Source organism: Bufo bufo, chromosome 1 (assembly GCF_905171765.1).
Source record: "Bufo bufo chromosome 1, aBufBuf1.1, whole genome shotgun sequence".
In the NCBI taxonomy this organism is placed as follows: domain Eukaryota; kingdom Metazoa; phylum Chordata; class Amphibia; order Anura; family Bufonidae; genus Bufo; species Bufo bufo.
In genome coordinates this window covers 605,849,782-605,859,951 of record NC_053389.1, presented here as the reverse complement: position 1 = coordinate 605,859,951, position 10,170 = coordinate 605,849,782, and the positions used below count along the sequence as shown (strand labels likewise).

Here is a 10,170-nt window from a genome sequence, read left to right as displayed (position 1 = left end):
GGGTTCCTGATGTTTTTTGTTGATTTACCCAAATCGATCCCCTGCTATACATCCAAACTGCTGCTACAGCCAGTTACTAGTCTCAGCAAACACACTAACATCACTACTGAAGCCAGTGACTGGCTGCAGCAGTCTTGTGGATGTACAGGACGGATTTGCTCCGGAAAAATAAATCAATCCACGGGGGAGCAGCAGCAGGGGATATAACAAGTGAGGAAGGTTACAACATTTCCTGCAGCTACCATAAGTTCTTACTAACTCTCAGACAACCCCTTTAATAAAGGAAACTCACCAGAGTGTTGCTTTTCTTAATATCCTCCAGGCGTTCCAAGACAGAAGTCAGATTTGGGTCATCTGATTCCACAAACCATATTGGTGCAGAAGAAGGATAGGATTCCTAGTCGGAAAAGGAGACATTTAAAAAAAAAAAAAAAAAATCAAACTTTTATAATTCCCCCTCCCCCATGTCCAGAAAAAGCAATAAACAGGCATTCACATATTTCTGCTAACATCTTATGTGCAGGTAGGTCTTTCTACCTACCCTCCAATCGGGTCTGTTCAGGTCTTTAACCACTTCAAGACTGGGCCATTAATTCACCCCCCCCCCCCTCCCCTCCGACTTAACACATTTCTCATTGTTTTAGTATATCTGTCTTTGAAAGCCATAACCTTTTTTCTGTTCAGTTACGTAAATAATTTTGGGCCTTTTTTTTAGGGATATATATTTTTTTTATACACGAGCAATACTAAGCATAGCCGCTATCCAATGGACGGCACTAAGCTTTGTAAGCCACGAGGGAGCAGCAGCGGCACTCACTGGAGCACCACAGCATTTTTCAAAGACCCGAGTCGGACCCCCACCAATCTCACACTGACGACCTATCCTTAGGATAGGGTCCAAAAAAATAAAAATCACTTATGAAAATTAAATGTGTTTTATTGTAGGTGCATCATCAGCAACAACGTTTTCTTTTTGGACGTTATTCTTGGGATGAATCATTTTCACAATCCACTGACTAACCGGGATTTCCAGCTGAACATAGCAGTGATGTGGTACTGCAAGAACTCCGCAGCCAACTTGACTAACAGCGCAGGTGGGGAATACCAGGTTGTCGCAACCCCCGAGACAAGATAGTGCAAGTCATCACGTACCAACATGTACTTAACCAAACAGAATGGCGACTATCAGGACTGACTAACCACACCGGCTTAGAAGGTTTACTCCTATAGCTTCAGCATCATCCAGTACCGAGTCTTCTCATCACACAAGCCAGGACATTATGTTCTATATTATCAGCAGACAGAACCATCTAGGACCAAAGAGATGAACGTGACCAAGAACAAATCTGATTGGTCACTGAAATTAACCTAGATCAGATGAGAAAAGTTCGGCACGGAACAGCCCAATACACAGAAAAAATGCTTAGCGCGTGAGGAGCTTGTCCTTGGAGATTTCACACCGTCACGCTGAAGTCTCATCATGGAGGAATTACTGGATTATTTGAAATGTTTAAACAATCTGGTAACTTCCTTTGTTTCTCAAGTGCTATACAGAGCCTTTTGGGGGGAGACCCGCAAAAGCAAAAACGTTCCCAAAACGAATAAATTTTTTTGGACAGCTCCTTTGGAAAATGAAAGGCGCAATCTGATTGGTTGCTATGGGCAACTAGGTCAGTTCTACTTTACACCTGTTTGATATGCAGGGCATTTCATCCAGCGCTCCTCCGCTGTGTGTGAAGCCGTCAGCAAGGTCTGTCCACCTGGAAGTGGAGGTGGCTTCACAGGCAGCGCATCTGCTGAGAGGAGCGTGGAGTATTCTCTTGTCCCAGTCCAGCGCTCCCTTCCTTCGCCAAAGGCCCTGCTGCCACCAAGGCGTGAGGGCAACCAAATAAGCCATAGGGCAGTAGCAAAATCACACATCCCTAGGGGAATGCACGATTTTGCTTAAACACACTGGCACCAGCGATTTACACTATTTACAGAGGAATCATACTGGTGGCAAAGCGGCAGAGGCAAAAAGACAGGGCTATCTCAACTATCAAAGGCCACATTAAAAAGTGCTCCAAGTGCTACTGCCAGCCCCCTGGAGCTTAAACTACTCAAGTTGCATAAATATAAAAATCAAGATCTCTGCAGCCGTTCAAGCTACAAACAATTGTTTTAATCAACAGAAGCAACCCTACCAGGTAATATGCTTTATTTAATAGGGTTCATCATGCTGACAGACTGGCTACCCATAATCAATAGGCTACTTTACTGCTACTAAGGCAAGAGAAAACTTGGGCAAACCCACCAATCTTGACAGGATCAGCTAATAATTTCATGTCTACTGGGCCTACTGGCTGCCCCTGCATCAGATTCCATCTTAAAGGGTAGCTGCTCAGGGGTGTGGGTTAAACAGAAATTCTGCATGGATATTTGTGCAGATTTCGGCACAAAATCCACACGTGTTACTTGCGTATTTTCTGCATACCACAATAAAAAAAATATAATAAAATAAAAATAAAATAATAATATTAATAATAATAATAAAACAAACAATATGTTGCAGATTTCTAAATCCACTGGTCAATCTATGCACAGAAATAAAATGCAAAATGTAACATTAGATTTGTCATATTGCAGACATTTAACCCCCCAGATAACCACAGCGTCAGAGGGCTAGAATCCAGATGAGGAACGCATCCCCGCAGGCAGAGCTCAAGGAAGTAATAAGCATGAGCTTGTACTAGTATATTACAGTTCAGGCCAGCAGGTGGCAGCACTGAACTGTAATACAGTGAATTCTATATAGAATAATGGAGAAAATTCCATTATTCTATATAATTTGCAATCTGATGATTTCAAGTTTGGGTCTAATTGAGGACCTAAGAAAAAAAGTTTAGAAAAATAGAAAAATTCTAATGACCCCTAAAATAAAAACAATTAAAAAATATAACAGGAATCGCCACATGAGAAAACACCCGAGCTAATAACATATTTAAAAAAACAAAACAAAATAAAAAAACCTTATCCCATACAGTGAAGTGTAACAGGAAAAAAATAAAAAAGTAATAAGTGATCAAAAAGTCACACACTCCAAGATTGTATTAGCAAAAACTACAGATTGTCCTGAAAAAATAAAAAAAAGTTATGGGGTTCAGAAAACAGCTATGACAAGAAAAAAAAAAAAAGAAAAAAGTATTTTTAGTATTAAAAACACAAGAAAAACTATACATATGTGGTATTGCTATAATAGTACTGACCTGGAGAATGAGGAGCAAAAGTCAGTTTTATTGCATAGTGAATGCTGTAAAAACAAAACCCGTAAGACTGTAGCAGAATTTTTTTTTTATATTCCACCCCATTTGAAAAAAAAATTTCCCCACTCCCCATCACATTGTATGCAATATTAAAGTGTAGCATTAGAAAGTAGAACTTGTCCTGCAAAAAATAAGCCCTCATATACAGCCACGTGAACGGCAAAAATAAGAAAGAAAAAAAAAAAGTTATGGCTCCAAGGAAGGCAGGGAGCAAAAAACTAAAACGCAAAAATGCAAAGTCACTGCGTCAGACAAGGGTTGAATTGTAGCATGCCCTGGTTGCATTTTTCAGATATCGCGTTCAGTTTTTTTTTCCGCGCAGGTGCAATGCGTTTTATGCTGTGATAAAAAAAATTAAGGTTTACAAACATCTCTTAGCAACCATCAGTGAAAAACGCATCGCATCCGCACTTGCTTCCGGATGAGATGAGTTTTTCACGCAGCTCCATTCACTTCTATAGGGCCAGATATAGAGCATGCTGCGATTTTCACGTAACACAGAAGTGATGCATGAAAAACAACGCTTATATGTACACAGAGCCATTGAAATGAATGGGTCAGGATTCAGTGCAGGCGCTATGTGTTCACGTCACGCATTGCACCCGCAAGGAAAACTCGCTCGTGTGAAAGGGGCCTAAAGGTCTGGAATGTATTAGATGACACGGACATAACGCTGTCACTGGTATCCAGTACATTCCAGAACCTGGGGCCTAAAGCAGGATCGGGCATCTCCCTCTTCAATAAAGGGTCACTGAGCTGTGATGAGCCGTAACACTTACTAGATGAAGTAGTGAGAAGCACATGCATAGCGCCAGCTCCTCGCTGCAGGAGACAAGAATTGAGATGGGCCCATAGACTTTCTACTGAGCCTAACTCCTGCAGCGAGGAGGGAGAGCATGTGAGCAGGTCTCGCGACTGATCGGGGTCTCAGCAATCAGACCCCCACTGACATGTTGCTACAACATATCAAGAAGTTTTGTGAAAGCCACGTCACCCTTTAAGCTGGGAGTAATGGCAGTCAGCCGTCACCCCCAACTCCACTGCAAACATGCTTGGCTGATCGTGCATGCGCCCTTAAAGAGGACCTTTCACCGATTCTTACCCTATGAACTAACTATACAGATATGTAGAGCGGCGCCCGGGGATCTCACTGCACTTACTATTATCCCCGGGCGCCGCTCCGTTCTCCAGTTATGCCCTCCGGTATCTCCGCTCACTAAGTTATAGTAAGCGGAGTCTGCCCTAGCGCTGGCCAATCGCAGCGCAGAGCTCACAGCCTGGGAGGTTTTTTTCTCCCAGGCTGTGAGCTCTGCAATGCGATTGGCCAGCGCTAGGGCAGACTCCGCTTACTATAACTTAGTGAGCGGAGATACCGGAGGGCATAGCAGGAGAACGGAGCGGCGCCCGGGGATAATAGTAAGTGCAGGGAGATCCCCGGGCGCCGCTCTACATATCTGTATACTTAGTTCATAGGGTAAGAATCGGTGAAAGGTCCTCTTTAAAGTGACCGTGCACACTATGCGTATTACGCATTGATTTTCGTGTGGAAAATATACGGCATAAGGCCTCTTTGCACACGACTGTATGGCAATTTTCTGTATTTTGTGGTCCGCAAAAAATACGGATGACGTTCGTATACATTCAGTTTTTTGCGGAACGGAACATCTGGCCCCTGAGAGAACAGTACTATCCTTGCCCGTTATGTAGACAACATAGAACACGTCCTATCTTTTAACAGAACGGAAAAACGGAAAGCATATGGAGTACATTCTGTTTATTTTTGCAGATCCATTGAAATGAATAGTTCCGTACACGGAACGCAAAAAAACGGAACATAAATGGAAAAAAAACAAAAAAAAAAAAAACACGTTTGTGTGCAAGAGTCCTAACAGTACCAGCTAAGTAGGTGAGATTGCAATGCAAAGTGTAAGATCCGGGGCAAATCCTGGCATCCGGGCAAATTCTGCAAGTCCGAGAGGAATGTCCTCCCATGCCTGAAGAAACAGCAACAAAAACCACACGTATTCCACAGGGTTTTTTTTACCTCAGAAAAGGCTGCAGGTGAAATCCGCGGAGATCCACAGCATAAACGGACATACCGGAGATTTCATATCCACACCGCAGGTCACACTGGTTTCCACTGTGTATTTGTGCGCAGCGTGTGGATGAAGGTTCAAAATCGCATCCACTTTGCTGGTACTGTCTGTACAAGGCTGGACTTACCTGCAAGAAATCCGCAACAATTTGGCTTGGTTGGGGAAAAGCGTAAGAGTAGCGCTACAAGGCAACACAAAAATATGTGCCACTCACTGTCACGCGACCGTTTTAGAGCTGGGATTTAACCGTGAGAACACAGCCAAGTTACAGCCACGTTGCGTGCCATGCCCGAGTTACATTGAAGTCAATGGAACAAAAAAAGTCACTTGCAACAAAATCCAGCAGAGTTAGGCCCCTTTCACACGAGCGAGTTTTCCACGTAGGTGCAGTGCGTGAAGTGGACGCATAGCACCCGCACTGAATACTGACCTATTCATTTCAATGGGTCCGTGTACATGAGCGTTTTTTTTTTTTCACCCATTACTTTCGCGTTGTGTGTAAATCGCAGCATGTTCTATATTCTGCGTTTTTCACTCAACGCAGGCCCCATAGGAGTGAAAGACGCCTTGCATTACATCCGGATGCAATGTGTTTCTCACTGATGGTTGCTAAGAGATGTTGTTTGTAAACCTTCACATTTTTTTTTTTTATCACACACACACACACACACGTGAAAAACGCATCAAAACCGATTAAACCCGCGCAGGAAAAACTGAACGAAATCGCAGACAAAACTGACAACTTGCTTGCGAGTTTCATCCTGACGCAATCCGTATAGTTCGTGTGCGAGGGGCCTTGGGGAGGGTTCGCATCAGGTTTTCGTATACATTAAACGGATGCCTCACAGTTTAATTGTAAAAATAAAAGTATACTTTTTTTTGCTAGATTGTGCTGCGACGCGTTTTTGTAGCTTTTTTCTCATCAGCCTTAGATTTTTCGGATCGCTGCGTGTCATACTGACCCCCATGGGGCCATCCCCCAATTCTCAGAAACACACTTTCACTCGGTGATTGCGGAGGATCTGTCGCTAGCGGACGGCGGCCTCTACCACTACTTGGCGATCCAGTTGTCGGTGGTAAGATTTTAGGTGTCCTGCTCTGAAAGTTGGGCACCAGGCTGCACCCCTCCCCTATATTAGACAATAAATCTGATCTGCCAGTCTATGGTAAGGTTTACCATGGAGAGGACCTCGCCTGCCATACTGTGGGCCCCCCCAACCATGCCCTGCTCTCTAACTGGTCCGTGCACTGGCGGTACCGCAGCCCTCTCCATGTACACAGAGCCGTCAGCTGATGTGCGCCTCCATCCTCCATGTACACACCGTAATGTTGCAGTGAATAGTCAGGGCCCCCCCGGTGCTCTGGATGAACACACAGTGCAGCTCGTCCAGTCTCCAGCTGACGATCCGGAACCTTTCGTGCTCTTTACCGAAGATAGACTCAAGGAGTCGCAGCTCGGCCTTCAGCCCAGACACCGACATCTTGGCCTCATTTCCGCCCGGCGGAGGCCCGAGGAGACAGCGGGGTCATGCCCGGGACCCGAGCTCTCCGCCCGGCCTGTACGAAAGATGGCGGTGGCCTGTCTTTGTATGCGGAGCGTCGCCACCGAGGGCCACGGGCGCAAAGCTTCCGGCGCAGTGACGTCAGAGACGGAGTTCTACCGAAAGGAAGCACCCTTGCGCACTATTGATAAAGCGTTGCTGCCTGTGCGCATGCGTAGTGAGCGCACAGGAACTGGGGAGATTTAGAAGGCAGGCCTAATGGCTGGGGGGCGGGCGGAGCTGTGTGGTGCTTATATCAGTCCCTACAGGCACACGTGCCTAGGAGTTGTCCCTGCCCACAGTGCCCAGTGTCTCCATGGTGAAATGCACTGGTTCACTCTTCACACCACATTATAGGTGGCAGGTTCAGCCCACACCTCATGAAAATGGCCATATTTCACCAGGCAGTTTGTTTTACAAAGATGTTGGTATTTTTCCCCATTCAGTTGTGACTACAGGAAGTGGTTCTGTTAGGACGACTGGTATACCTCCCAAAGTCCCTTTTTGGACTTTGGATGAAAGATCCGTTTTTCCTGCACGTCTATACACTTCAATAGTTTTCCCTTGGAAAATAGTGCAGAAATAATCAGAATATAGAAATTTCTAAAATACCAACTGCATTAAATAATGAAATAATATAAAAGACGGGCTCTAATGCACAGAGAGGAACCAGGTCCACAAATTGCGTATCCGCAAAACACGGACACCGGCCGCGTGCGTTCCGCATTTTGCAGGACCGCATATGGCCGGCACTGTGATAGAAATGCCTAGGGCATGCTCTATCTTTTTTTGGGGGGCCGCGGCACGGATGTGGACCCATTCATGCGGATGTGTGATCGGACCCTTAATGTCAGGGCCCCAGAATTATACAATGACATTATATACAGTGACAGTATATACGTGTAGGAATCCGAGCGGCTGCCGGACCTGGTCTGAGAGAGCTGTCTTGACTAGCCACAGGAGTTAGGGATGCACTTGAGGAGGGGGTTGCTGGGGGAAGGGGGGCTTTGTTCAGAAATTTGCTATTGGGCCCAATCATTTCTAATTACCCCACTGCTAGGCTGAGAAAGGAAATTCTAGAGCAGTGGTCCCCAACCGCCGTGCCGCGGCCCAGGACCGGCCCTGGAAGATTGTTTGCTGGGCCGCGGCAAGTAGGGTGGCCAGACTTCCGATTTTTAGACGCCTGGTCCTCCGTCCGGCACAAGGCCAGGACGGCCTGCCAGAAGTCCTCCTTTTTTGCGGTTATTGGCGGGTATGGGCTCTTTAAGTATCAATTAGTAGGTCTCCCTGTCACAACCGGATCACATCACGTCACACTCACATGTCCAGCGCTGCCGGTATTGCGTGCGCCAGTCAATTCTGGTTTGTGCAGGCGCGGGAACACAAGTTGGGAACAGGTGCGCAGGTCCGTCCGAGGTACTCCTACTGTCTGGTCATCTGTGAAGGTGGACTGTGCTGAAAGGGGAGAATAACTACAGTGAAGGGGCGACTACTGCTGAAAGGGGGGAATAACTACTGTGAAGGGGGGACTGCTGCTGAAAGGGGTTAATAACTACTGTGAATGGTGGCTGGCTGCTGAAAGGGGGAAATAAATACTGTGAATGGGGGATGCACCTTGTGTTTTGTAAGGCTACTTTCACACTGGCGTTCGGTGCGGATCTGTCTTGTATCTGCACCAATAATGCAAACGCTTGGATCCGTTAATAACGGATCCGTTCGCATTATTCATTCAAAAAAAGTCTAAGTCAAAACAGATCCGTCTTGACTTACATTGAAAGTCAATGGCGGACGGATCCGTTTTCAATTGCACCATATTGTGTCAGTGAAAAACTGATCCGCTCCCATTGACTTACATTGTAAGTAAGAACGAATCCGTTTGGCTCCGCATCGTCAGGCGGACACCAAAACGCTGCAAGCTGCATTTTAGTGACTGCCTCAAATCTGCAACGGAGACCAAACGCAGCCAAATTGATGCATTCTGAACGGATCCTTATCCATTCAGAATGCATTGGGGCTGAACTGGTCCGTTTTGGGCCGCTTGTGAGAGCCCTGAAACTGATCTCACAAGCGGACCCAGAAACACCAGTGTGAAAGTAGCCTTATGCGCGTGAATCAGTCAGCGCCAACTAGCCACTCTAAGCCCCGCCCACCCCATAAGCCCCGCCCCAGAAAACCATTATTTTCCATTGAAATGCATTAATGCACCAAGTGTTCCAGCAAAAGGGATAAATACCGGATCCGTTTTTTCCAGGTGACACCGGAGAGACGAATCTGGTGTTTCAATGCATTTGTTAGACGCATCCGGATCCGTCCACAACGCAAGTGTGAAAGTACCCTAAATGGGTGTAAGAAATCCACTTAAAGTCATCAGCGAATGTTGAAGTTTTCAAAAAGCGCTAGTGTCCAATATGAAATCATACAGTCCTAATTAATCACATAGCAATTGCTGGCCAATATAGGACATACATAATAAAGGGGATATCTCATGATAAATGTAAAAAATGAAAATCAGACATCATACAGTACATGACAACCTCTTTCTAACAAAGCTAGAACCAGCCCTGGACCTCACATGGATCCAGAGATCTCCCCAGTCATTGCTCCAATTGGTCTGCTAAATTTATTGAATAACTCAGTGGCTATATTAAATTTTTTATTACATGCAATTACAAAAGTATTCAAACCCAGGTGCTGGTTTTAATGCTGTAGAATATTTTTCGTGGGACAACCCCTTTAATGTGTCCGAAGAACATAATAGGTGGCTCACGAAAAATCACAGAACATCGAAGAGCATAATAAGGAAACAGTGTGTGGGATATAGGAGGCTATATATACGTACTTACATTAGAATTCTAGTATAAGTATAAAATCGAAATGTTTTAGCTTTCAGTTTTTGCACTTATACTCGTATTTTAATGCAAATACAGATATATAATCTTCTATGTCTCACATACCATTTCCTTATAATGCTCTTAGATGTTCTGGGATTCCATGTGAGTTACCCGATTTTGTTCCTTGGACAGATTAATAGGTATGTCTACCCCTAAGAGGGTTTATATTGCCCTTTACTATATGTTTATTTGGGGCTGTATGACATATTGAACACTCAGGGGACACCAGTACTCACCACCCTATCTATATCTGATTATGTGTTCTTTCTGCATATACTGTAACTTGAGATGGGTTTCTTACACCCACTCTTGTTCATTTTGCATTGTCTGAAGAAGGTCC

At 45.1% G+C, this 10,170-nt stretch overlaps 1 protein-coding gene across 1 annotated transcript in view; it reads right to left on the bottom strand.

Annotated features, from left to right (window-relative positions):
- The window catches only part of UBE2Q2 (ubiquitin conjugating enzyme E2 Q2), a 32,419-nt gene extending 25,310 nt beyond the window's left edge, over nucleotides 1-7,109 (bottom strand). The window contains exons 1-2 of the mRNA XM_040413599.1: nucleotides 6,721-7,109; nucleotides 293-397 (exon numbers count right to left, since the gene is read on the bottom strand). Coding sequence (XP_040269533.1) covers nucleotides 293-397; nucleotides 6,721-6,879 — 264 coding nt within the window. The 5' untranslated portion in view covers nucleotides 6,880-7,109. The remainder of the gene's footprint in view (nucleotides 1-292; nucleotides 398-6,720) is intronic.
- Nucleotides 7,110-10,170: the final 3,061 nt, after the last annotated feature.